Source organism: Monopterus albus, unplaced genomic scaffold, assembly GCF_001952655.1.
Source record: "Monopterus albus unplaced genomic scaffold, M_albus_1.0 scaffold198.1, whole genome shotgun sequence".
Classification (NCBI taxonomy): domain Eukaryota; kingdom Metazoa; phylum Chordata; class Actinopteri; order Synbranchiformes; family Synbranchidae; genus Monopterus; species Monopterus albus.
Window position 1 is genome coordinate 525800 of NW_018128078.1, and position 27770 is coordinate 553569.

Below are 27770 nucleotides of genomic sequence, written 5' to 3' on the forward strand. Positions count from 1 at the left end.
TTCAGCACTGTACTGTAAGTTCTGAGGAATTCAGTCAGACGGCTGTTTGTCGTACAAGATCTCGTTCAAAAGAAAATTCTAACTGGATCCTGATACTGAAGCAGAGACTGTTCTGTATAGAATATATACTGTTCTCAGGTCCTTTGTTAAAACTTTGAAGTGTAAAACGTTTTTACATGAGTATAAATAACCATCAGATTAAACTGTTTTATAAAAAAAAGCTGTTTTGTGTCTTTCCTCTCTAGTTGAGCCAACTTTGTCTTTGGATGTCAGTGCTCAAGACCTGATGAACTGCAGAGCAGGGACAGCTATCAGGATTCCCGCCACCATCACTGGACGACCTGTTCCTGTAGTCACCTGGACCTTCGATGGAACCGCGGCAACTGAGAAGAAGAATGAGCTACACACACTGCCCGTCGACTCAGAGGTCAGGCTGCTGTGTAGAAGATAGAAGTGTAGATTAGTTTCTGTTCCAACTGTGAATCAGTAGCTGTTGCACAGCATTTTTGGCTTTTGTTAATACAACATCCGAATTTTAGTTTGAAAAGCATCCTGTTTTTACAACCAAATAAGTGGTGAGATTAATTCCACTTTAAGATACAATATCAGGAAAAATTATAACAAATCAACAAAAATTTTAAGGAACTAGGGGAAAGGTGTGAGCTTCAAAAGACAAGCTCATTTACAAAATTAAAAATACAGAACTGACTTGTGGTCAATAACCTCAGGCTACATTTTTTTCCTCAGATCCACTCCACCGACACAACATCGGTGGTCGTGATCCCGCAGAGCAAACTGAACCACAGTGGCCAGTACATCATTAAGGCTGAGAACCCTGCAGGCTACAAAGTGGTCAAAGTCAGAGTCAGTGTGTGCGGTATGTAAAGATTATAAGGGGTTTCATGTGCTTTGTATGTGCGGCGATACACAGCGTCACATATTGAAGAGTGTGCAAAGACAGCAGAGTGTAAAATAAATCTAAAATAAATATATCTAGGGTATTCTAATGTAAAATTTACAGAGTCGTGTATTATATAACATCTTGGTGTGTGGCTCTGCAGACCTGCCTGGACCTCCTAGAGACCTGAAGGTGAGTGACATAACAAGGGGAACCTGCAGACTCACCTGGAAACCCCCAAAGTGTGATGGAGGAGACAGAGTGAAGAGCTACTTTGTTGAGAAGAAAACAGTGGCAGGCAAAGCCTGGACCAAGGTATGACCCCACACCTGCAGGATATTACAGAGGGAGCTGTATGGTTGCTGCTCACATGTGAAGTCTGACCCTGTTCTTGCTGTTCCAGGTGAACCCAGCCTGTGTTTCTCAGTCTATGTTGGTGCCAGACCTCTATGATGGTCAGGAGTACCTGTTCCGTGTCCGTGCAGAAAACAGCATTGGGTTCGGCCCATTCATTGCAACCATCCAGAGAACCACAGCCAGAGACCCAATCTGTATGTTTTTGTTGTTTGTCCTACTGTTTCCCTCTGGGTTTAACCACTGTGGCTTTATCATTTAGTTTTTTAGCACTAAAACCTGCATTGACAGACTGCTTGTTAATTTATGGTACATTAATAAAGAATGTTCACATGTGTATTTAGAAATTCAACAGAAAACTGTGGCTCAGGTCTTATGTCTGTTTATTATTCTTATTAGTGACGTTCAGTTGAATGTGGACGATTCATAATTTGTCTTAACAAATTCAAGAGGCTTTATAATCTGATTGTAACACTCCACACAGTTGGCTGTAACCTAAGCTAAGTTGATTTACTTCACATATTTTCATACACAAACATAATTCAAAATGCTCAACACAGAGATGGATAACACATTAGGATGCAAATTAGATAAAACATTAAATGTCAATTAAAAGCAATAATTACATACAAGTAGTTTTAGTGTAGCTGTGGCAGGATAGATTCTCACTGTTCTCATTATATTTTGTACCCCTTTACTTCAGTCTTCCCAAGACAAACCTCTGAGTGCTCTAACGCCAGAGGTGGGTGTACAGTGAAGTCAGTAGGTCATTGGCTAATAGATGGAAAAAAAGTCAAAATAAAGGCAGATAAAGTGCAAAACTGGGTGGAATTAAGAAACATTAATTAAACAGTGGAAAAAAGATCAGTCTGTATTTATAAAGATGAGAAACAGTTGGTGAATAAAACAAAATTTGGTCTTGGTACCAGGCAGAGACTCAGGTCACAATCTACATTACAGTACATCTCTGCAGATATTTTCAATTTATAATATAAAGGTGTATAGATGGGCTGTGAGCTTACCTTTAAACCACTCCGTTTATATTTAATTTCAGACTCAAAAATCAAGACGAAAACTAACTACAAGCACCAGCATTAAATTTCCCATTTCCTGATGAAAGAGTATACATTCTGTGTACATTTGTGTAGGCTTCTTCTCAGCAACACATTTATCCACTGTGTCTGTAGACCCTCCTGATCCTCCAACGAGACTGAAGATCCAGAGTGTGAGAAAGGGCACGGTGACTTTGACCTGGAAAGCTCCAAAGAACGATGGTGGTTCACCTGTAACCCACTACAGTGTCGATCTGCTTTGCTGGGATGCCAGTGGTGCCCAGAAGGAGTCCTGGAGGAGGTAACATTTTAACCAAACAGTCTACATTGGTCCATTTAGTTCCTAATGACCAAGACTTGGCATGGGAACCAGGCCAGGCCAAGTTGATGGCAAAATATAGATCAGTATAAACTTTAAATCTTAAAGTGAAAATTCTTTGTCTTTTAATTCAGACCAGTAGTTTCTGATTTCTTTCACTTCTACAATATTTTTTATTATGCTGGGTGTTACCTGCAGTTGAACTGTATGTGCTGTGTCCTGCAGGTGTAACAGGAGAGATGTGGACACCACCAGTTTCACAGTGGAGGACCTGACAGAGGGAGATGAGTACGAGTTCAGAGTGGTGGCGTACAACGAGGCCGGAGCCAGCCGACCTTCATCCACTGCCGGACCCATCATTATCAAGGACCAGACCTGTAAGACCACAACTCTCAGCATTTCCATTAAAAATGTCAGGGAGTTTCATTTTGAGAAATGTACGATCCAGTGTCTTTGGACTAAGAGTCCGGATACTGCCGCCACACCCGCTCAGACTGAGACCATTCTGTTTTTGTAACTAACTGTTTTAAGGGAGTGCAAAACCAAATTTATGGAACAACTCTTTAATATAACTATGAAATATTTCACTCAGCTATAATTTAAATCAAGTCTTTCACATCCTGCAGGTGCTCCGTCCATCGAGTTGACGGAGTTCATGGAGGCTGAGCAGGGCAGCGACATCAGCATTGTGGCCAAGATTCGTGGCTGCCCATTCCCCACGCTCACCTGGTACAAAGCTCCGCCCCACAAGTCCGACGCTAAGGTCGAGGTTCAGTATGACGAGCACGTCAACAAGATCGTGTCGGACAACAGCTGCACGCTGTTCATCCACCAGGGCAAACGTCCTGACACTGGCCTGTACACACTGGTGGCATCCAACAGCCTGGGCAAGGCCTCCAAGGAGATGAGGCTCAACGTGCTCGGTACGGACAGAGAGATCAGAATTTAAAATGCATATATTTCAGGTTTTACTGACTTAACTGGAATATACCAAGCTGCGTCTGAAAGCACGAGCTGTGTTTAAAAGTTGATATCAGATAGAGGTTAATGAGAAAGCTCTGGGTTTCTACCAGTAACCTGTTTAGCCAAGGAGGCGTCCACATCTCAACTATAGCATTAAATATATATGGCATTTGTGGTGTGAAATATTTTTAGTTTAACGTTTTATTCATTATAGTGTATTTGTTCTTTCTGATGGAAAATGTGGTTGACGTGTTAGTCAAGGCAGCGAGCCTCTGTTAGAAAAAACCCTGAAGATCTGAAGAGGGAAAAACTCTTCAGGTCCCTGAAACAATCAAAGAGCTTGTTTTTGTAATATCACTACTATCCACATTTTAATATTTTACATAAAAATATAAGACAAGGCACATTTATTTTCATACCCAAAGGCAATTCAAAGTGCACACAAAGAGATAAAACATTAGAATGCAAATAAAGTTCAAATGGTAAATGCTAATTAAAAGCAAAAACTTCATGACAGAACAAAGTAGCAACAGAAAAACTCTAAATGAAAATGTCAGTAGTTTCAAAAGAAATATTTGTATCAGCCCAACAACAGATACTGAATTTTTTATATCACCAAATTCAGCTGTGAAATTAGCGAAAGATGTTGTTTATAAACATTGAATTAATTATTTAAATCTGGATTGATTTATAAATTTAAGATGTCAGCTGTAATTTTCAGTGTAAAATAAGAATTTAATAAACATGCATTAAAAAGGTAAAACATGAATACCATATGCTAATAAGCCACCAAAATCACATGTGACTACAGTGTCTGTCACTTTCTAAGCTTGTTTTTCTGGTGCAGGCCGGCCCGGTCCACCCTCTGCTCCCATTAAGTTTGAGGAGATCGGAGCAGATAAGATCACGCTCTCATGGCTGCCACCAAAGGACGACGGTGGCTCCAAAGTCACAAACTATGTCATCTGGAAGAGGGTGGCCAGCAGGAACACCTGGGTGCCCGTCACCAATGAGCCCAAAGAGCGGATCTGGACGGTGGAGAACCTGATGGAGGGACACGAGTACATGTTCCGCATCATGGCCCAGAACAAGTATGGAGTCGGGGAGCCACTGGACAGCAAGCCCGAGGTCGCCCGAAATATCTTTGGTGAGTTCACCCGTGCTTCACAGGAACAGCATTGTGTCCATCATCCATTACCCATACAGCTGGGGTTGACTCCAGCCCCTGGGTGGGAGATACTGGGTGAGAGGCAGGGTCCACCCTGGACAGGTCTCTAGTCTATCACAGGGCTGACATGTAGACACACACAGTTGCTCCTACAGACAATTTAGACTCTCCAGTCAACCTAAGCTGCATGTCTTTGGACTGTGGGAGGAAGCTGGAGTACCCGGAGAGAACCCATGCAGGCACAGGAAGAATATGCAGACTCCACACAGAAAAGCCCCGGGTCAGCTGGGGCTTGAACTTGGAAGCTTCTTGCTGTAAGGCGACAGCAGTCGGTCTGTACGCTTATAGTATTTACACAGTATATCACTAAAAGTGTTTCTGTTCAGCTTTAGGCCTTTTCTGACATTCATCTTTTTACATTAATATTGTGGTGATTGAACAGGATGGTTGCCCAGGTCACTTTTTTTCATAGGTCCCACAGCAGTCTGATGAGGTCAGACATGTAACCTGACCTGTAGCCTGAACCAAATGATATCACGTTAACTAACAAACTATGAAACACTGTATGATAACATGAGTGATAACAGTCAGACCAGCTGCCTTCATCCTGACTGAGGCCATGCCAGAACATGAGCAAACTACATGAACTCAGTTGCTAAGGAGTCACTGTGAGAGCAGGGGGTCATCGCCTGATGCTCAGCCATTAGAACAACATGTTTGACATGTACAGTAACAGGACAAGCCGAACAAATCCAGAGCAGCTCTTAATATAAAAACTGTCAGACCAAGAGATGATTTCCTCCCCTGTTGCTCTTGATCTGGTTAATCTGCTCTTTAAGGTTCTTCTGAATTATGAATATGAACTGAATTATGAACTGATTTCTTTACCAGTCATACTTTAATGCTGTATTCCAGTGGTCAGACTGGAGCTTAATAGTAGAGTACACTACCAGTAAAACATTTGGGTGCACTTTCCTATTGAACTGAAAGGAAAGTGTGTCCAAACCTTTGACTGGTTTTGTACTATTTTTAATGATTATTTGAAAGTGTCTGTAGAGATACAGGAAGGAAATGATGGTAGAGTGAGGGGTCATCAGAGGTCTATAGCCAGATGCTGCAGTTATATGATCTGCTGCACTTCCACTCAGCAACCGGACGCCCAAAAACATGATTATTTTAACCCTCTAACCTTTTGATGATTTCTGTCCACCCTCCTGCAGCCGTCCCTGGCCAGTGTGAGAAGCCAACAGTAAGCAGTGTTACCATGGACTCTGTGACCGTTAACTGGGAGGAGCCCGAGGACGATGGCGGCAGTCCGATCACTGGCTATTGGCTGGAGCGTAAAGAGACAACAGGCAAGCGCTGGACACGCGTCACCCGTGACCCCATTCGTCCCGTGGGCCTTGGCGAGTCATTTGTGGTGAGTGGACTCATTGAGGACTCGGAGTACCTGTTCAGAGTCACTGCCATCAACGCTGCGGGGCCCGGACTCGCCAGCCCTCCCACGGACCCCGTCTTTGCCAGAGATCCAATCTGTAAGATTTACACTCTGGAATCAAACAAATTTGTTTTAAATGCACAGATAACAAGTTTAATCACTTGTCATCTCCTCCCCAGCCCCACCCTCTCCTCCAACCCCAAAGGTTTCTGATTGGACAAAGTCCACAGTGGACTTGCAGTGGATTCCTCCTCTGAAGGACGGCGGTTCCAAGATCAGGGGTTATTGGGTGGAGTACAAGGAGGAGGGCACAGAGGCCTGGGTCAAGGTGAGGGGGAAGTTTAATCATTTGACATCCCTGTGATGAACAAGGCAGGATTGAGAACAGCAGCCATTGTTTTAATAATTTCACGTGGTTCACCCCACCCTAACAAAATGGTTCAATAAGCATAAACAGTTTTGATAATCAAATATGGTGATAATGAGCACGTGGCTGCTTGGTGCACCAGAACAAGGTGAAGAAGATGCCAGACTACACTGGGACAAGCCCCTTAAAGGTGAGATTTGTGGTTTAGTGGAGGTGTTTTTCCAGCATCGTGGTTTACTTTTTCAAGAGGGACTTTAAGGGTGATTACTAAGTGGTTGGTTTTGTGTTACGTGTGTCTGGTTTGTTTGCCCATCTCCATTAAAATGTAGCACACAGCCTATCCCCGATATATATCCAGGACCATCTCCGTCCTAAACGGGACTAGTATTGCCTTCATCTGAAATGCTGCCACACAGCAGCTCTAAAAGTCGACAGTGGAGCATCCGCTATGTCAGTTTCAAATTCTGCAACCTGAATGCAGTTATACTAGTGAAATAACCATATGGAATATCCTTTTACATACATGTCACAGTCCCATGATGGTATTGAGACTTTTTTTATTGCTGTGTCGTGAAATTACAAATATTATTACATCCCTGCTGGTTATGCATTTAAGTTCAACCTGAAATTTTCTTTGATGCAACACATTTTCTTGACTTCTTTGAATTGAACCGGCTCTCATTTGCATCAAGCTCACGGACTTTGAGACAACTTTTTTAAAAGACACCAGGCTAAGAAGGCATTAAAACCATTTTGATCATAAACATGACATTGATATGAATTTTGTTCTAAGAAGGTTTGAAGAAGATTTATCTTAGAAACTGAGTGTTTGTGTTTTTTAGGCCAAGGAGACAGAAATCCGTGGCACACGATTTGTGATCACTGGTCTGAAGCCTGGCGGTCAGTACAGGTTCAGGGTAATTGCCTTTAACGCAGCCGGTAACAGCGAGCCAGGTGAAGTCCCAGAGGTGCTTGAGGTCAACGACAGATTCAGTGAGTTTATCTGAAACTCTTACAAGGGTCTCTGATTTTTACACGTCAGCTGTCTCTCTCACAGCCATCCTTCTATGAAGACATCTTTGTCAAAGTTTTCTAGAACAAACCCACAGTAATATTAAGCTTCTTCCACCCAGTTGCTCCTGAGGTTGACCTGGACGCCTCTGTGAAGGAGAAGATAGTGCTTCACGCCGGTGGTGTGATCCGCATCATTGCCTATGTGTCAGGCCAGCCGCCCCCAGAGGTTAGCTGGAGCAGGGATGGAGCTGCACTGCCTCCCGAGGCTAAAGTGGAGACGACGGCCATCAGCTCGTCTCTGGTTATCAAACCCTGCACCAGGAGACACCGTGGCATCTACATGCTGACTGCCAAGAATGCCGCAGGGGAGAAGAAGAAGAATATCACAGTGGAAGTTCTGGGTGAGACACTTGTCAAAAAAATAAAATATTGAGAAACATGAAAACAATTTAAAAATGTTACTTCTTTAGTTAAACCTTGTTGTGTCCTCCCTCAGACGTTCCTGGGCCTGTCGGTATCCCCTTCACTACTGATAACCTGAGCAGCGACTCCTGCAAGCTCAACTGGTTTTTCCCTGAGAACGATGGCGGCTCCCCCATCAGTAACTACATCATACAGAAGCGTGAGCCTGAGCATAAGGCCTGGACCTCGCTCTCCTACACTGCTAGCAGACAGAATGCTATAGCTCATAACCTCACCATTGGCAAGTCCTACTTCTTCAGAGTGGCCGCCGAGAATGCAGTTGGCATGGGACCCTTTGTGGAGACTGCAGCCCCGGTCATAATCAGGGAACCCATCAGTGAGTCTATTTAAGCAAATGCTGCTGATGGCTGAAGGTCTGAAAGTTGATGTGCTTAACACGAATATACAGATGAGAGAACATAGAAGCTAGTTCTGAGAATAAAGTTAAAATATTAGGGTGAAAAAATTCAAGATTTTCACTTTAAAGGCACAATTTTATGGAAAAAATGTAACTGAATGTGCTCAAAATTTTAAAAACTCTAAATTTTAAGGATTATTCTGAGAAAGTACAAATTTGAAGGAAAGTCAGATTTTTCTGTCAAATTTGTAAGAATAAAATCAGAAGTTCAGGAAAAGTCACGATTTTCAAGAAAGTGTTATTTTTAGTAAAACTAAATTTAGTACTTTAAGATTCTGACTTCATTTTCAGAATTGTTAAAAATGCCAGAGACAAGGGCTGGTTTTTGTTAGTTTAGAAATTTAAAGGCAAGATTCTGGGATTAAAGAATTAGATTTTTCTTGTATTGCTTTTTAATGTGGCCCTAATATTTTTCAGTAGTGTTATCTGTCATCAAACAATTAAGTTAAATTTTGCAGCGAAGATCAGTTTGTATTCACATTACCTTCAGGTGTGCCAGACCGCCCCGAGGCACTTGAGGCCACCAAGGTCACCAAGGATTTGATCACCGTCACCTGGAAGCCACCCAAGTATGACGGTGGCTCAGAGATCATCAGCTACATCATGGAAGCCCGCACAATTGGTAAAGATAAGTTCACTAGACTGACAAAGGAAAAGCTGATGGAAAGGAAGTACACCTATGACGGCCTGAGGGAGGGTGACACCTACGAGTTCAGGGTCATTGCTGTCAATGAGGTCGGACCTGGCAAGCCGTCTTTCTGCACCAAACCGATCACCTGCAAGGATGAACTGGGTGAGCACTTGTTGACAGCTGTTATCTGTTTTAATCGGTATCAGATTGATTGGCAGCACTTGGTTTCAGTAAATGTCTTTTAAAAATCTATGAAAATCAACTTAGGCATTTGAAATACTTTTCTGTTTTATTTAAAAATATCTGGAGTTCAGAATGTGCCTTGGAAATGCATGTTTAAAGTATTTTTATTTGAAAGAAACAAGTTGGTATCATCTGCAAAAAAGGAAGATGATACTGCAATCAAATCACTGATTTAAATAAGAAATAGGAAGAGACCTTGTGGGACACCACACGTATTTCAAATCATATCATACGAATCAATTTATTTACAAACCATCTACAATAAGTAATAGAATTTGAGGGATTGTGAAGTCAGTTCGTTTAGGTCATAATGTGATAATTCAACAAGCATTCCACAACTTCAAAAATATACATTTTTCCTAATTTTCACAATAGTCACAATAGCTTGGATCAAAATTGGAAAATACTCAGCGCATCACTTCACCCCACTTCATTTTATGTCCCTATAGAGCCACCTACCATCGAGCTGGACTTCCGAGATAAGATTATCATCCGTGTGGGCGAGAGCTGCCTGCTGCAGGGTCGCTATGGTGGCAAACCTCCTCCGTCCATTGTGTGGTACCGAGATGATGAGGAGCTGAAGGCTGATAAGCACGTTATGTTAAAGAGCACGTCGACCACCATGTCGCTGGGCCTGTTGAAAGCACAACGCGAGCACAGCGGCAGATATGTGGTGGTGGTGGAGAACAGCACTGGATCCAGGAAGGGGATGTCCAGCATCATAGTTGTCGGTATGTAGGCGGACCTCAGGGAGAAAACGGGCTGATGAAAGTTAGGATCATCAGCAATGAGTATGTGGATGAAGATGCAGCAACAGAATAATTGATTTACATAAGAAAAAGAAGAGTCCTACAAATAGGCCCCTGTGAGACATCACAAGTAATTGTGCTATTTGTTTACATTTACAAATGTTTCACAGCTAAAGCAGACTGCAAAACTGAAAAACTTCAAAACTGCAAGCTCTGCTTAAAAAGATATCCATTTGTTGATAGCATTGCTGATTCTATATTTTGAGACTTTTTCTGACACCACTGTCTTTTCTTTCTTTTCTGCAGACCGTCCAACTCCCCCTGTTGGCCCAGTGGTGTTTGAGGAGGTGCACAGAGAGTACATGGTCATCTCCTGGAAGCCTCCTCTGGACAGTGGTGGTGTGGACATCTCTAACTACATCGTTGAGAAGAGAGACATTAACAGAGACACTTGGACAACGGTGACAGCCGCCACAACCAAGACCACATGCAAGGTGGGTCCAGATGGTTTGTCAGCCTGACTTTGGTGAGATGTCAGAGCATGTTTTTCCCAGTACAAGGGGACTGTCGAATTTCATAGATGTTTACATGTTGTTTTTTGTCCCAGATCCTCAGGCTGATAGAGGGCAGAGAGTACATCATGAGAATCTCTGCTGAGAACCTGTATGGCATCAGTGACCCGTTGGAATCTGAGGAGATGAGAGCCAAAGATCTCTTCAGTATGTTTTTCTCACACACCACTAAGACACGTTTAATTTTCCCACTTTTCTGTTCTCTGAAATTAATTTTCAAGAAATTCCTGACTTTAATCAATTATTTTTTGAAAACTATATCAATTATTCAAAGCTTCAATTCTCAAAGTGATTGTGGTACCAAAAAAAAAGACAACAATTTTAATAGGCTGGAAGGACTACATCCTCCTGCTGTATAAATATTCTTTCTGCATTGTCAGTGAATCCTGAAAAAAGCTGTGTTACCATAGTTTTTGCCCTTGTGCTCATCTGCAGGAGTTCCTGAAGCCCCTGACATGCCAACAGTCAGAGACGTGTATGCCACCAGTGCACTGGTGCTGTGGAACCGTCCTCGGGATGGCGGGAAACCCATCACCAATTACATTCTGGAAAAGAAGGAGCCCACAGCCAATAGATGGTCCAGAGCCACCAGAGAGCCACTATACCCAGCCACTCAGTACCGAGTCCAGGACCTTGTGGAGGGCTGTGAATATGAGTTCAGGGTGATGGCTGAGAATGAGCTGGGAATCGGAGACCCCAGTGTCCCCTCTAAACCCATTCTCGCCAAAGATCCCATCGGTCAGTGTGACAAAGTCATGGAAATATACCTATAATTATGTATATTATCTTGCATTATGTATCTTATTTCCAAATGAGTTTTTTGTGTCTGAAAAAATTGTGGTTTCCTTGTGCATAAAAAATGAAATTAAGATTAAATGGTAAAGGGACTACAGTTGTATAGTGCTTTTCTACCTTACCTGGACAAAGCACTTTACACATTCACCGATTCACTCATTCACAGTCAGTTAGTGTTTATATAGTTTTAGCATTTTGATTATTAATTTGTATTTGTATCGTATTTAAATTTGTGATGACTGTTTTTATGTTCATGTGTGTTTCTGTGATGTGTTCATGTTTAGAGTGCAGTGTTTCCTTTGTATAATGAGGTTTGGTGTGTCAGCAGTGCCCCCCCATTGGTGGGGGTGGTGGGCTGCCTGGACACTTGACCTCTTCTCTCCTGTCCCTTTCGGAGCGCTGTCTTCCTTCCCTAATCTGTGTTTCCTCTATGGCCATGCACTTAATGGATTCATAAAGGCTAGTTATTTTTCGGCGATGGTTATCATCCAAGTTTTTTAGCATTTGCAAAGTCCTTGATAGTTTGCTGGTCGGCGCTTCACTCAGCAATGTGACCACAGCCCGACTGAACGCGAGACATGGCATTTGACATTCAGTGTCAGAGCAGCTGTCAGTCATTGGATCCTGATGCGCTGCAAGGACAGCGGACAGACAGACAGTCTGCACCAGGCCGACCGACAGAAATGTGCCAGACAACAATAGTTTTCATGTGCACATAATCATAACAGGGCAGCACGGTGCCTCACAGCAAGAAGGTTCTGGGTTCGGGCCCCACCCGGGACCTTTCTGTGTGGAGTTTGCATGTTCTCCCCGTGCTTGCGTGGGTTCTCTCCGGGTACTCCAGCTTCCTCCCACAGTCCAAAGACATGCAGCTTAGGTTGATTGGTGTCTCTAAATTGCCCATAGGAGTGTGCGTGTGTGTGGTTGTTCGTCTCTGTGTTGGCCCTGCGATGGATTGGCGACCTGTCCAGGGTGTACCCCGCCTTCGCCCGATTGCCGGCTGGGATTGGCTCCCGTGACCCCGTTCAGGGACTAAGCGGTAGAAAATGAATGAATGAATAATCATAACAGACACCAGGGCAGACATTTCATAGAATGGAGTTCTTTCTGTTGTGTTTAAAAACGCGCTCTGTCTGAATTGGCCTTAACTGCACCTGTGTATTTGACTCGGCCTGTTGTTTTACGGGCTTCCCGGGCAACTCACTGAGGCACTTCATTAAATGATTCATAGATTTTTTTTTTAGAATTTATTCTTTTGGCTGTGGCAGCAAAAATGTTGCAGTGGCGGTTGAATGTTACAAGCGGAAACACTGACAGTACATACGAAATCCAATAGAGATATTTTTAATATACAGACACAGAAAAATCCTACTCCAAAGCTGTTAGACCAGAGGTACATACACATAAAATATACTACTAAACAGATTATTAAGTAAAATTTTTATTGCCCATTTAATTGACTTCTTTGTTATTTTCCCATCACAGTGCGCCCCAGCCCTCCAGTGACCCCCGAGGCCTATGATAAGACTAAGGACTCTGTCAGCCTGAGGTGGAAGACGCCCCGCCATGATGGAAGGGGTCGAATCTTTGGCTACCTTGTTGAGTATCAGAAGCCCGGTGCCATAGAGTGGATTCCTGCCAATGAGACCCCAGAGCAGTGCCCAAACCTTCACTATGTGGTGACGGGCCTAACCGAAGGACAGGAGTATGCCTTCAGGATCTTCACTGTCAATGCCGCCGGCAAATCGGACCCTGCATATGTCAGAGAGCACATCAAGGTCCATGACAGACTGGGTAAGGTGTTCAATTGTAACTGCATTTATTTTAATGCACTTTTGTTTAACCTCTAGAGTCCCTGCGTCCTCATATGAGGACCGCACAGCTTGGGTTTCCAAAGCTCAGGACTCTAGAGGTTAAGGCTTTGCGAAACGTTTGTCCTAAAATAAATTAAAAACTGATATATAACACCATAACAATTTCATCTATGTATTTTTCAGAATTTAAAAGTATAATCATATATGTAACTCAGTTTTACCACAGTCTAGTCTGTGAAGCCAACAGAGTGCGTTTTATTGGCTAGCTAGTTAGGGATCTGGTTGCTAATGAAACTGTATAAAAATAATAATAATAATAATACTTTATAATGGGTAAAATTTTCCCAGTTGATGAGCTGAGTGGAAATAACTGCTTTTCAGGTCCATACAGGTCTACTTAAGGTTTTCTAAATGGGGCCTGTCTAAAAAGATACCTTTTTAGTATAGACTTAAAAAGCGATAACTCAGTTATGGACCCTAACTCCAGCAGTATAGAGTTCCAGAGCCTGGGGCTGTAAACAGCAAACACACGATTGCCCCATTTTTTGTATGTTGTTCGCGGGACGACCAGGGACACCTGTTCCGAGGAACGCAGAGCCCTAAGTGGAGTGCGAATGGACAGCAGATCGAACAGATATAATGGAGCGAGGCCATTAATAGATTTGAATACAAGTAATAACACCTTAAAATCAATTCTGGACTTCACTGGCAGCCAGTGTAGCAAGTAAAGAACAGGAATGATGTGGGAATACTTGAGGGTATTTGAGAGCAGATGAGCAGCAGCATTCTGTACCATGTGTAGCTTTCGAAGAAGAGATTGGTTAATTCTGATATAAAGGGCATTACAGTAATCGAATCAGAAAGAAATAAAAGCATGAATGGCTTTTTCTAAATCGACATGACAGAAAGGGCTTCACTTTAGTTAAAAGCCTCAGGTGAAAGAAGCTGGCTTTGACCACAGACCTGACCTGTTTGTCGAATTTAAGGCTGCTGTCGAACAACACTCCTAAGTTTTTGACAGTACCCGTAAGTGATGGGACCAAGGGCCCTAGATGAGGTACAATAGCGGAGGAATCGGGGCTAAAAACAATGTATTCCGTCTTACTTTCATTTAGATGAAGAAAGTTCTGGGATAGCCAATGTTTAACATCACCAAAGCAATTGTGCAAAGGGATTAGAGCATTCGAATCACGCTGCACCAGCGGCAAATAGATCTGAACATCATCTGCATAAAAACGAAAGTGGATGTTGTGCCTCAATATGATTGAGCCGAGAGGAGACATATATATAAAGAAAAAAGTAGCGGAGCCAGAATCGAGCCTTGGGGAATGCCAGAAGAAAGAGGGGTAGAGGCAGAGGAAACGCTGTCAATAACTACCGAGAAGGACCTATTCGTCAAAAAAGACGTAAACCACTGTAACACCGTGCCTCTGAGGCCGATGTAATGTTCCAGATGGAAGAGAAGAACTGCATGGTCGACGGTGTCAAAGGCTGCGGAGAGGTCTAAGAGAGCTAAAATGACAGTGTATGTTGACTGTTATCATAAATACACTAAGGAGTTTCCACAATAACATTGGTGTGTCTCTTGTTTTCATCTCAGACTATATAACCATGTCATCATATAGCTTGAAATGTGTACATACATAGTCATTATAAATTTTAACTTGCTTGTTAGATTTGAACAGTGCAAGTATTATTAATTTGTAAATGTATTCCCATTTCTGTCTACAGAGGAGCCAGAGTTGCTGCTGGACGCTAACATGGCACGTGATCATCTGGCCATGGTAGGCACTGACATCACCCTGAGTGCTACCATTAAGGGCATACCAACACCCACCATCAGCTGGAAGAAGAACGATGGAGATGTTCCTTCTCACATCGCCGTGGTTGCCACCGCCACTGGCAGCAAAGTCTGCATCCCGAAATGTGTTCGTGCAGATTCTGGCAACTACACCATCACCGTGGAGAATGCTGCTGGAAAGAAATCGGCAACCGTAGCTGTACTTGTGCTGAGTAAGTGAAACATCCACCAAAACTAATATAGGATTTGATCTAACAATTTTTAAAGATTGATATACTTTGTGTTTACATTAATATACAGTCATGCCATGAAGTAAAAGTATATCTGAATTTAGTATATATGCGAATTTTACTCTAACCCACTTTTGTTTCCACCAGACAAGCCGTCTCCTCCTAGAAACCTGGTGGTCTCCGAGGTGACCAGCGAGTCCGCCTACCTGATGTGGAAGCCTCCTGAGGACAACGGTGGTGCTGTCATCTCCCACTACGTTGTGCACAAGAGGGACGTGGCCTCAGAGCAGTGGGTGCCTGTTGCCGCAGCCAATAAAAAGCTGAGTCTGATGGCCATGTACCTGATGGAAGGAATTCAGTACCTGTTCAGAGTGGCTGCAGAGAATCAGTTTGGCAGAAGCGACTTTGTGGTGACCAAGACACCCATCAAGGCCGTTGATCCTCTCTGTGAGTAAAACTTGTGTTTAATTTTTATTTTGGAAAAAGTAATGATCTTTTACAGTTTTGTGTAAATTGTGATGCTTCTAAATCCTGAAGGCTCCACTCTCACTGGATGTCAGCGGTGTCACTTTTTCATCCAGATAATTGCACCTAAATCTTGTCACAAAGCAAAAAATTGTTAAATTAATGAGCATCATTAATCAACAGTCTTTAATATTAGTAACAAAATTTAAATCCACCAATAATCAGCAATGAATTGTCCTTTCCGGGACATCTTTCAGATCCTCCTGGTCCACCCAAGAACCTGCACCATACTGATGCAGACAAGACAGAGGTGTGGTTGGAATGGGAGTGGCCTGACCGCACCGGAGGAAGTGAAATCACTGGGTTCATTGTGGAGCACCAGGAAGAGGGCCAGACTGACTGGGTCACCTTTAAGACTGTGAGCAACAATCATGTCCATGTCACTGGTCTGCAGGAGGGCAAGACTTACCGCTTTAGGGTCAAAGCTCAGAATGCCATTGGTGTGAGCACTCCTGACACCAGTGTCCCAATCACATGCCAGGAGAAGACATGTAAGGCACATGATTCTTATGGAGTTGTTACTGCAAAATCCACTCGTTTTTTAGAGGCACTTTCTAATATTGTTGCTGTTTTGTTTTCTCAGTGCCACCAACTATTGAAGTTGATGTGAAGCTTATTGAGGGTCTTGTTGTCAAAGCTGGCAGCACTATTACCCTTCCAGCCAAGATGACAGGCATTCCTATTCCCACTGCAAAATGGCTGACTGATGGCAAGGAGATTGCATCAGAGGGCCGCTATCACATTGAGTCTACGGGATCCTCAACCACCCTCAGTATCCCTGAGTGCCAGAGAGGAGATACTGGAGAGTACATTGTCACTGTGTCCAATCCTGCTGGCAGCAAGTCCGCTGCCCTACACGTCACTGTGCTGGATCTTCCAGGTCCACCCATTGGACCCATCAACATCTTGGAAGTCACCCCTGATCACATGATGATTCAATGGAGAGCACCCAAGGATGATGGTGGCACGTCCATCATCAACTATGTGGTGGAAAAGAAAGATGTGAAGAAGCCATGGGAGCCCTGGTCTGTTGTTAGCTCTAGTGGCGTCAGCACCACGGCCAAGGTGCCCCGACTGGAGAAGGGCCATGAATACATTGTTCGTGTCCGTGCAGAGAACAAGATTGGCATTGGCGCTGGGCTTGAGAGTCCCCCCACTATTGCCAAACACATGTTCAACCCTCCTGGTCCACCTGGCCATCCTGAGTGTTCTGATATCACAGAGAATGCTGTTACGCTGCAGTGGACCCTGCCTGACTACGATGGAGGAACCCCCATTATTGGCTATGCGATTGAACGCAGAGAAATGACAGGGAAGTGGATCCGTGTCACTAAAACTCCAGTGCTGGACCTCAGATACAGAGTTTCAGGTCTTTTTGAAGGCAACACCTATGAGTTCAGAGTGTTCGCTGAGAACAGTGCCGGTATCAGTAAGCCTTCTCGTACCTCTGACCCCATCAAAGCCACTCGTGCTATTACCAAACCTGGACCTCCTGTCAATCTTAAACTGAAGGACTGGAGTAAGTCCTATGCTGACATCTGCTGGACCAAGCCTATAAGAGATGGTGGCAGTCCCATTCTTGGCTATGTGGTTGAAGCTCAGAAGTCAGGAACTGCACAGTGGAACAGAATCAACAAGGACCTTATCAAAATATGTGCCTACAGAGTGCCAGGCTTCATTGAAGGAATGGAATACAGAATTCGTGTCAGAGCCACCAACAAGGTTGGAGACAGTGAACCTAGGGAACTAACTGATTCCATCTTGGCAAAGGACATTCTGGTGCCCCCCGAGGTTGTTGTTGATGTGTCCTGCCGTGACTCCTTGACAGTCAGGGTAGGTCAAATCATCAGTTTGATCGCTAAGGTGAAGGGTAGACCAGATCCAGATATCACTTGGACCAAGGATGCCAAAGCCTTGTCCCGGGATAAGCGCTATGAAATTAACAACAACTACCCTTTGTGTGAACTGGTAATCAATAATTCAGTCAGGTCAGACCATGGTAAATATGCCATTGTTGCCAAGAACAGTAGTGGACAGGCCCAGGCCACAATTCTTGTCAATGTCCTGGACACACCAGGAGCTTGCCAAAACCTGAAAGTGGCATACGTGACCAAGAACTCCTGCATGGTGTCCTGGGAGAACCCTGAGGACAACGGAGGCACAGAGATCACTCACTACATTATTGAATGTCGTCAGCCCAGCCAGAGAGGATGGACATTGGTCTCCAGTGACTGCACCAAGCGCCTGATAAAAGCTCCTCTTACTGAGGGTTGTGAGTACTTCTTCCGGGTCAGTGCACAGAACAAGATTGGTGCTGGCCCACCCACTGAGACCAAGACACCTATACTTGCAGTTGATCCCATTGAGAAGCCTGGTGAACCCATTGACTTCCATATCTCTGAGATTGGCAAAACCTTCTGCTTCCTCAAGTGGAAGAAGCCAGACTATGATGGTGGTAGCCGTAACCTGGGTTATCATGTTGAGAAAATACCAAAGGCGGCTGAAGAGTGGGAGAGACTGCACAGGGGTGCCATTAAGGAGACTTACTTCATGGCTGACAGGTGCATAGAAAATCAGATCTACCAGTTCAGAGTTCAGACTAAGAATGAGGGAGGTGAGAGCAGCTGGGTAACCACAGCTGAAGTCCTGGTTAAGGAACAGCTTGTGGAGCCTGAGATCAAGATTAAACTTGATGGAACCCTTGTGGTCAAGGCAGGAGACTCCATTCCTATTGAGGCAACAGTGAAGGGCAAACCCCATCCTGATGTCAAATGGACCAAAGATGAGAACAAGGAGGAGATTAAGAAGGGCCCCAGACTTCAAATTGAAACCGGTGCTGACTTCTCAAAGCTGCTGCTTACTGCAGCCAGGCGCAGTGACAGTGGAAAATATGTTGTAACTGCCTCCAATAGTGCAGGAACCTGCTCTGCTCATGCCAAGGTCAATGTTCTGGATAGACCCGGCCCTGTCAGGGACCTCAAGGTGTCCGGTATCACTACTGATAGGTGCCATTTAGCCTGGGAAATCCCAGAGGATGATGGTGGCTGTGATATCTACAACTACATCATAGAGAAATGTGAGACCAAGAGGGGAGTCTGGTCAGTCCACTCCAATGCCGTCATCACCACTAAAGCTAAAGTCACCCGTCTTATTGAGGGTAATGAGTATATGTTCAGAGTTCGTGCTGAGAATAAGATGGGTCCTGGCCCTGCAGTGCAGAGTGAGACCATTGTTGCTGGCACCCAGTTCAGTGTACCTGATGCTCCTGAAGCACCAGAGGTCACCAAGATTGCCAAGGAGGAGATGACTGTGCAGTGGTCAGAGCCTGAGAAAGATGGAGGAAAGCCAATCACAGGTTATCTGTTGGACAAGAAGGAGGAGCATGCCGTTAGGTGGTCTCCTGTCAACAAAGATCCAGTTCCTGGAACTCGTTTGACAGTTACTGGGCTCCTGCCCCACCATGACTACCAGTACAGAGTTAAGGCTGTCAATGAAATTGGCACTGGCAGCCCAAGCAAGCCTTCACGTGTCATCACTGCCAAGGATGCTGTTGGTATGTGGTCAATAATAATGTTTACAGTGTAGTTAAAATGTCTTAACACATTTTGTTCATGTGGTATTTCTATAGATAAAACCACAGCTTTGTCTTTTCATACAGGGCCTCCTGCACCTCCTACCAACCTGAAGGTTCTGGATAGCACCAAGTCCTCTGTGACCCTGGGCTGGACAAAGCCTGTATCTGATGGTGGAGCACCCATCATTGGTTATGTTGTAGAGATGAGGGCACAGGGAGCAGCCAAGAAAGGAGATGATGGCTGGAAGAGGTGCAATGTAGCAGCTCAGCTGGTTGTCTGTGAATTCACAGTCACAAGTCTGGATGAGAAGTCTGCATATGAATTCAGAGTGTCAGCTCAGAATCAGGTGGGCATGAGCCTGCCCTGTGACTTGGAGGGTGCTGTGTACCCCAGGGAGATTCTAGGTGAGGAATTCATTGAATCTTAATAGCTATAATAACGAGTTAGTTGTTCCACATGATGCCATTGGGGGGGGTTAGTCTACGAATGTACTGGTGACATCAAGCTGACTGTTTCTTCGAACAGAGGCACCAGAGATCGACTTGGATGCCAGCTTGAAACAGGGGTTGACAGTGAGAGCTGGCTGTCCCATAAGGCTTTGTGCCACCATCAGAGGCAGACCATCTCCCAAGGTGGCTTGGAGCAGGATGGGCATTGACAATGTGGTTAGGAAGGGAAACGTTGACATCATCGACACCATGACCTTCCTTGTCATCCCTGACAGTACCCGTGATGATGCTGGCAAATATTGCCTAAATCTGCAGAGCCCTGCCGGAGAGAAAGCTGTGTTTGTCAATGTTAAGGTTCTAGGTGAGCCCTGGTTTTCTGATTTTTTTTTTTTTTTTTAATGATGCATATGAGTGTACAAATTTAACTTTGGTGCAGTCAACAATCAAAAAAGTGCTTACTTGCATCAAAGTACCATTTCTCATTTGAATTTAAAAACCTGTCATTTTCTGCTTTATCTCACAGATACTCCAGGGCCTGTGATGAATCTGGAAGTTACTGACATCACACAGACATCAGTCACTCTGTCTTGGACTCCACCAGAGATCAATGGTGGCAGTGAGGTCACTCACTACATTGTTGAGAAGCGTGAAATTGACCGCAAGACATGGGCAACTGTCAAAGCTGAAGTTGAGAAGGATCAAATTCCCTTCAAAGTCAGTGGTCTGATTCCAGGCTCTGAATACTACTTCCGAGTCATAGCTGTCAATGAATATGGTTCTGGGGTTCCCAGAGTGACACCCACTTCCTACCTGGCCTCTGATCCTGTCAGTATGTATCATCTCTTAATCACACAGTGTGACACCAGAGCTAAGAACTCATAACCAGCTTAAAGTGGACCACTGTGCTCACTCGTATCTTTTCTTTTCACCAGTTATTAGAAACACTTGAACACACCTGTCTGATTTGCTATTGTAGGCAGGCCAGATCCTTGTCAAAAGATTGAGGTAGTGGAGACTACTAAGAACAGCGCCACAGTTGCCTGGGTGAAGCCAATGAGGGACGGTGGTGCCAAAATTGACGGTTATGTAATTGAATACATTGAGGTCAAACCCCCTCGAGAGCCTCCAGCACCTGTGCAGGTTTGTCATGTAATCACACGGATTCTTCTCTGACTGCTTCAATCAACTGTTCATTTGATTTAAAAAAATCCAAAGATTTTGTTCTGTTCTGTTATTGTACTGCAAGACTGAAGTTACTCAAACTGTGATTGAGATACACTAAAAAAATAAACCTCGCTGCTATACTACAGATATTTATGCTCTTACTTAATTTTGCAATTCAGGTTCTTCTCTTACTGAGTGCACTAGAAAAGTATGAATCATGAATTTCCAATCCTCAACTTACCACAGGTTCCAGAAGGAGAGAAAGCTCCTCCACCACCTCCTCCTCCAGTGGTAGTGGAGGAAGAAGCAAAACCTGCAAAGGAAGTGTGGAACACCTACACCACAGTGAAAGGTTTAACAGTTAGTGTCAATGGCCTGAAGGAGGGCAAGAGATACAAGTTCAGAGTGGCTGCCAAGAACATTATGGGGCTGAGCTTGTTCACAGAGACCAGACAGCCAGTCGAGATCAAGGAACAGATGTGTAAGTTGTTACATCAGCTTTATAAGAGAGATCATTAGGAAGTAGATCTAGTCATTATCCATGACAAGTCACAATAAACAGTTTATCTTATTTCTGGCGATCTCATGATTAGGGCTTGTTTTGTGTTTTTGAAATAACAAACACTGACGATTGATAAACACTCAAATGTAGTACTGTACGATCCAAGCAAAGCCCTAAATAAAACTACCCTCTCATCTCAGCTTCCCTATACTGTATATTCTCTCAGATCTAACCAAATCCTTGTGTCTTCACCTGCAGTGGAGCCAAAGATTGTCATGCCAGACTCAGTGATTGAGAGAGCTGGAGCCAAACTCAGAGTGGAGGCACTGGTTTCTGGAAAACCTGCACCAACCTGCAAGTGGATGCGTGGTGTGGCTGCGGTAGTCCCGTCCAGCCGTCTGGCTGTACACCAGTCCGGCAACCTGTGTGTTCTGATCATCAAAGATGTGTCAAGGACTGACAGCGGAGAGTACAGCCTGGAGGCTGAGAACAGCTCTGCAAAGGTTGTCCAGGCACTAAAGATTGTCATCAGAGGTCAGTCTTACCGTGTTATCTTAAGATGATATGAAGAAATCAATTTACAAATTGGGCTTGGCAATGGAGAAAGTGACTTTTCTGTGTATTTCAGACATCCCTGGTCCTCCAGAAGGCCCTGTGGTGATCAGCGACATTGACTCTGATGCCTGTTCCCTGTCCTGGAACAAACCACTGGAAGATGGAGGCAGCAAAATCACCAACTATGTGGTGGAGAAATGTGATGTGAGTAGAGGTGACTGGGTCACGGCTGACTCTTCCAGCCCAAAGACCACTTGCAGGCTTGGAAAGCTTATCCCTGGAAAGGAGTATGTATTCCGCATCCGTGCTGAGAACTGCTTTGGTGTGTCAGACCCCATTCAGTCTGACAGGATGGTGGCCAAATTCCCCTTCAGTAAGTGTAACTGAAATATGCCCCGAGTGCAGGCATCGATTAGCTTTAGTTGTAAGCATCTGCCTAAAAATATTTTTATCATCGACAGTCATTTTGTCTGTTTTTGTCACCAGATGTTCCTAGCGAGCCCCTCAACTGCCATGTCAACAAGACCAATAAGGACTGTATGTTTGTGGCTTGGGATAAGCCAGAGAGCGACGGAGGCAGCCCCATCACAGGTTACTACATTGAGCGTAAGGAGAGGAACAGTCTGCTGTGGGTAAAGGCTAATGATACAGTTGTCCGTAACACCGAGTACCCATGTGCTGGCCTCATCGAAGGCTTGGAATACACCTTTAGAGTGTCTGCCATCAATCGAGCTGGTCAGGGTAAACCAAGCAAGAAGACCGACTTTGTCACTGCCAGAACACCCATTGGTATGTTTGCCACCAACACCTATGCAAAAGTGTATTTAAGTAAGTCAGTGGTATTGTTATATTTCTGCTCATTTGTCTCATTCTGTCTCAGACACTCCAGGCAAACCTGAGGTCCTGGATGTAACCAAGAACTCTGTCACTCTGGTTTGGACTCGTCCCAAGAATGATGGTGGAAGTAAGATCATTGGGTACTTCGTTGAGGCCATGCAGGTGCCAGGAGACACTTGGATACGCTGCAACACCAGCAGCCAGAATGTCCCAAGAGAAGAGTATACAGTGACTGGCCTGGAGAGAGATCTGCGGTACCAGTTCAGAGTCATTGCCAAAACTGCTGTCAATATGAGCAAACCCTCTGAGCCTTCAGACCCTGTCCTGGTTTGTGTTGAAAATGGTGAGATTATGATTTAACTGTCTATTGACAAGGCCGATAAGTCAGTTACTGTGATAACAATGTTACTGTTGGCTACCATTAGCTTTTGCCTTTGAAAAATTGCAAAGAGTAGTATCTCAAAGATCTGAGCCATAAATCTTACTTGTCTCATCTTCATTAAAAACAGTTCCTCCAAGGGTGGAGCTCAATGCCAGGATGCAGAAGGGTTTGAAGGTAAAGGCAGGATCCACAGTACTCCTGGAGGCTGAGGTGTTTGGTAAGCCCATGCCCAGGGTGGCCTGGAAGAGAGGTGATGATAACCTGAAGTCAGGTGAAGGCCAGGTTATCACCCATCTCAGGCATCACTTCCAGCTGGAGATGACAGAAGTCACCAAGGAGCACACGGGAACCTACACCATCCTGGCCGAGAATGCCAGCGGCTCCAAGACAGCTGAAATCCAGGTCAATGTCCTGGGTGAGTATTGTGATTTTTTGTTGTCCTCAGAAACTCTGCCTATTTCACAGTCAATAGGCTGCTGCATAATATCCACACAGCTTCCCCACTCAACATCTTGTGTTTAATTAGCTGATATTTGATTTTTGTGTCGCCTCAGATGTGCCTGGCCCTCCTGCCAGTGCCAAATACGCTGAAGTGTTTGCCACCAGCATCAAGCTGTCCTGGCAGCCTCCTTTGAAGGATGGTGGCGCTCCCATTAGCGGTTATATTGTGGACAAGCGTGAGACCAGTAGAGCTAGCTGGGCACAGGTCTCTGCCAAGATCAAGGGTGACATTCTTGAGTTCAACATAGAAAAGCTGATTGAGGGTCATGAGTACCAATTCCGAATCCGTGCTGAGAACATGTGGGGGGTTGGAGACCCCCTCATCACCAGCCCTGTCATTGCCAAGAACCCATTCAGTAAGTTATCGTCAATATTTCATCTGGTTTCATACATAACAAACATCAGTGCCAGTGAAGAACATTAGCAATTAGTGCAAAAGTTGAAACCAAGTCTTTAACTGTGACATAAGACTCATACTCTGCTAACATCTAATGCTTCTTACCATACTGTGCCCAGATTTGGTTGCTTAATACAAACTTGAAGTACATGTTTAATATCAAAACTAAAACCTTAACTGTGGTGTCACTTCCAGCTGTCCCTGGTCCTTGTGAGGCCCCAGTGATCACCAATGTGACTAAAGATCATATGACAGTGAGCTGGAAGGAGCCTGCTGATGATGGAAAGTCCCCCATCCTGGGCTACCTGCTGGAAAAGAAAAACACCAAGGAAATAAACTGGACCAGAATCTACAGGAAGCCCGTTACAGAGAGGACCGTGGATGTCACAGGCCTCACAGAGGGAAATGAGTATGAGTTCAGAGTCATTGCTGTCAATGCGGCAGGGCTTGGCAAGCCCAGCGAACCGTCTGCTGGCACCATTTCTCAGAATCCCATCAGTGAGTCCCATGACCTCTGAAAACTTTGCACAGTTCTTTTGTAATGAGATATTACACATACTGTTAGAGAGATCAAAGCCAAGTTACTTCATTTGTACCCATGGGTAAATGTGGCTTTCAGTACAAGAGAGTCATCCATAGTACCACACATACAGACACCTACAACAATAATCATCATCATACAACAAAATACAAAGGTCCATAATGCTCGATGTTCACATTATCACTATGGAAATAAAGATACATAAACATCTGTGTTATTTGTGCACCATCCTTATGACTTGTTTATACCAATAATATCTGTGGGGACAAAACTATTTCTATACCAGTTTATTCTACACTTTGGGACTACAAAACATCATCCAGAGGTGAAAAGCTGAAACTAATAGTACGAGGGGTGTCTCATCAATCAAAACTCAGCCAGATGCACACTGTACCTGTCTAGTATACAGGGTTGCTAGGTCAGGTTGTGGCTGCAAAATCGACCTAGTGGCCCACCTGACAATATGGTTCAGAGAACTTCTGCTTTTCAAAGATAAGAAACCAAACAATGACACTAAAGAAAAAGACAAAACCAATTCTATAAAACCGGGATAAAATAAAATCACCATAGTTTTGTCAAAATGAAAACGGGACAACCTCCACAGCCCCACAATATGCCTCAAATTTCAATTTTGTGTCAATTATTGTTCCCAAATATTTGTATAATTTGTACACATTCCACTGTCTGACCCTTAATGGATGTGACCATAGGTGTAGCACTGCCAGAACGCTCTGCCAGTTTTTTTTTCCAAGAGAGAAAAAAGAATATTTGCATAATCCGGTTGAAATTTATAGCGTTGCATTATTGTGAGCGCTTGAAGATCCAATCATTAGTAAAGTTTGTCCTGTGAAGCGGAATGCTTTGAGTTTTGGTTAAAATTTAAAGTGTGGTGATTGTTTCACAATGTCAACTAAAACAATGTGCACTGCCATGTACAGAATTCCACAAATTTCCCACGAGTGTTTGTGTGTTGGCCAATCACATATTCATAACGTAGACAAGTGACAGAATGAAACTCAGATCATCCAGACTGACAGTCTAGGGTGTAATCTCTCCAGTGGGCCATGGGGACAAACACCAGATGTGACAATCAGCAGCAGGAAGAGACATCAAATTTAAGTGATGCTGGGATTTAAGCAGACTGTTTTACCTGTGGGTGAAAAGCTGTAGCTCTACATGACATAAGTAGGACACAGGATGGCCAGTCACAGCCCCACACTTAGCTGATGTGTTCACTGTTGCTGGTTGCCATGTAAACCAGCATGAAGCAGTCAGTGATTTGTTTCCAATCACATTATTCATGTTGGAAAATAGTTGCTGAAAACAGGAAAAGACTGAGAACTATGTAGTGCTGAATGGTGGAGCTAGACCATTTTATCATTCATTTTTTGGGTGGGGCAGAAAGCCTGGCTCCATGATGCACTGGAGCCATCCTTAACTCTGTTTTGCCATGATAATTTAAAACTTCAACTCCTTCATAGCATTGGACAAATCAGACTAGCCCCTCTTCAAAGACTTTATATGTAGCCTAAATGAGGTCATTGTGCTCTTCCCCAGCTCCTCCTGGCCCTGTTTTGAATCCCACTGTAATAGACACCACCTATGACACCATCAGTCTCACCTGGACTGCCCCCACCAATAACGGTGGAAGCCCCATCATTGGATACTTGGTGGAGTGCAAGAGGACTGACACCACAGACTGGATTCGCTGCAATGTGCCCAGGAACCTGCAGGAGACCAACTACACCATCCAGAACCTCATTGATAAGGCAGAGTATCAGTGTCGCATTACTGCCGTCAACAAGGTTGGCTTCGGCGAACCAGTTCAAGTACCCGGCAAACATGTTGCCAAGGACATCACTGGTATGTAATTTTCTGATTTCTCAAACTATGTCTTTTTTTTTTTTTTGTTCTGTAGGACTGAGTGTAAGTAAAAACAGCATCACTGACAGGGTATACAAGATATAACCTGGATTTTTCTGTAGTGTAAATCTGACCCAGACCTGTAAAGATGTGACTTTTTTATAAGTAGAAGACTTTAACAGAATTACAAAAGCCTGCTCACATCATGTTAGCCTGGATCAATAAGGCCATGGTGTATTTAGATTTTACTTATTAACCTAGCCTGGCTGGATAGTTACTATATACATAAGAATATTCAGCAGAAATGGCATTTTACTAACAGTTTTTTTTTGCTCTTTTGCTCAGTTTTTTTGTATATTAGGTATTTGCAGCTTTAATATTATACCGTTTATTGTCCTTTCCTCACGCTATCACTCATAAAAATCTGTACATGCTTATCTAGTTGCTCCCGAGGCAGAGCTGAGCGCAGAGCTAAAGGAGGGCCTGAAGTTGCGTGCTGGCACCACCATGAGGCTGCATGCCACCATCAAGGGCCGTCCCACTCCTAAGATCACCTGGGAAAAGATGAATACCAACATCAAGGACCGCCATGGCATTGTCATCAAATCCACCAACACTGACACCATGGTAAAGGTGGAGAATGTCAGCAGATATGATGCTGGCAAATATGTCCTGAACCTGGAGAGTTTGGCTGGCATGAAGATGTACACCATTGTTGTCAAGGTTCTTGGTGAGTGAAGGACATTTATTGTCTGTGATTGCTTAGTTTGTTTGCAGTGGTTGTACTTTGTACAGACTGGGGTCAGCAACTCATGGTTGGACTAATCAGAAACCGTAGTATGTTCTAAATTTTTTAGGTTTATATTTTAATTATAAAATGTGTTTTTGTCAGTCAATCAGTTTGTACAAAGTACAATCGCTCAGGCCGCTGTAGCTCTGGAGTCAGAGCCGGTCATTCCTTAACCGCAGAGTTGGCGGTTCAATCCCTGGCTCCTCCAGTCCACAGTCAAATTGTCCTTGGACAAGATATTGAACCTCAAGGTGCTCCTAGTGGTGACTGCCATCAGTGTGTGAGTATGTGTATGATTGTATGGTGGCTTCACCACCATCAATGTGTGTGTGTGTGTGTGTGTGTGTGTGTGTGTGTGTGTGTGTGTGTGTGTGTGTGTGGGTGAGTGAAACGTATGCGCA

General features: G+C 44.1%; 1 protein-coding gene across 1 annotated transcript in view; it reads left to right on the forward strand.

Moving 5' to 3' along the window:
• The window catches only part of LOC109970431 (titin-like), a 206786-nt gene that overhangs the window by 125542 nt on the left and 53474 nt on the right, over positions 1-27770 (forward strand). Inside the window, 37 exon segments of the mRNA XM_020617984.1 lie at positions 246-427; positions 748-877; positions 1062-1213; positions 1302-1449; positions 2440-2605; positions 2849-3000; positions 3250-3546; positions 4434-4733; positions 5975-6289; positions 6372-6520; positions 7402-7552; positions 7693-7974; positions 8070-8372; positions 8944-9246; positions 9777-10058; positions 10383-10570; positions 10684-10795; positions 11084-11386; positions 12929-13237; positions 14989-15270; positions 15436-15735; positions 16011-16304; positions 16397-19366; positions 19472-19792; positions 19914-20198; positions 20361-20666; positions 20814-20941; positions 21302-21482; positions 21762-22037; positions 22132-22431; positions 22545-22847; positions 22939-23238; positions 23405-23692; positions 23832-24134; positions 24371-24673; positions 26274-26579; positions 27022-27309. Of these exon segments, the coding sequence (XP_020473640.1) occupies positions 246-427; positions 748-877; positions 1062-1213; positions 1302-1449; positions 2440-2605; positions 2849-3000; positions 3250-3546; positions 4434-4733; positions 5975-6289; positions 6372-6520; positions 7402-7552; positions 7693-7974; positions 8070-8372; positions 8944-9246; positions 9777-10058; positions 10383-10570; positions 10684-10795; positions 11084-11386; positions 12929-13237; positions 14989-15270; positions 15436-15735; positions 16011-16304; positions 16397-19366; positions 19472-19792; positions 19914-20198; positions 20361-20666; positions 20814-20941; positions 21302-21482; positions 21762-22037; positions 22132-22431; positions 22545-22847; positions 22939-23238; positions 23405-23692; positions 23832-24134; positions 24371-24673; positions 26274-26579; positions 27022-27309 (11958 nt within the window).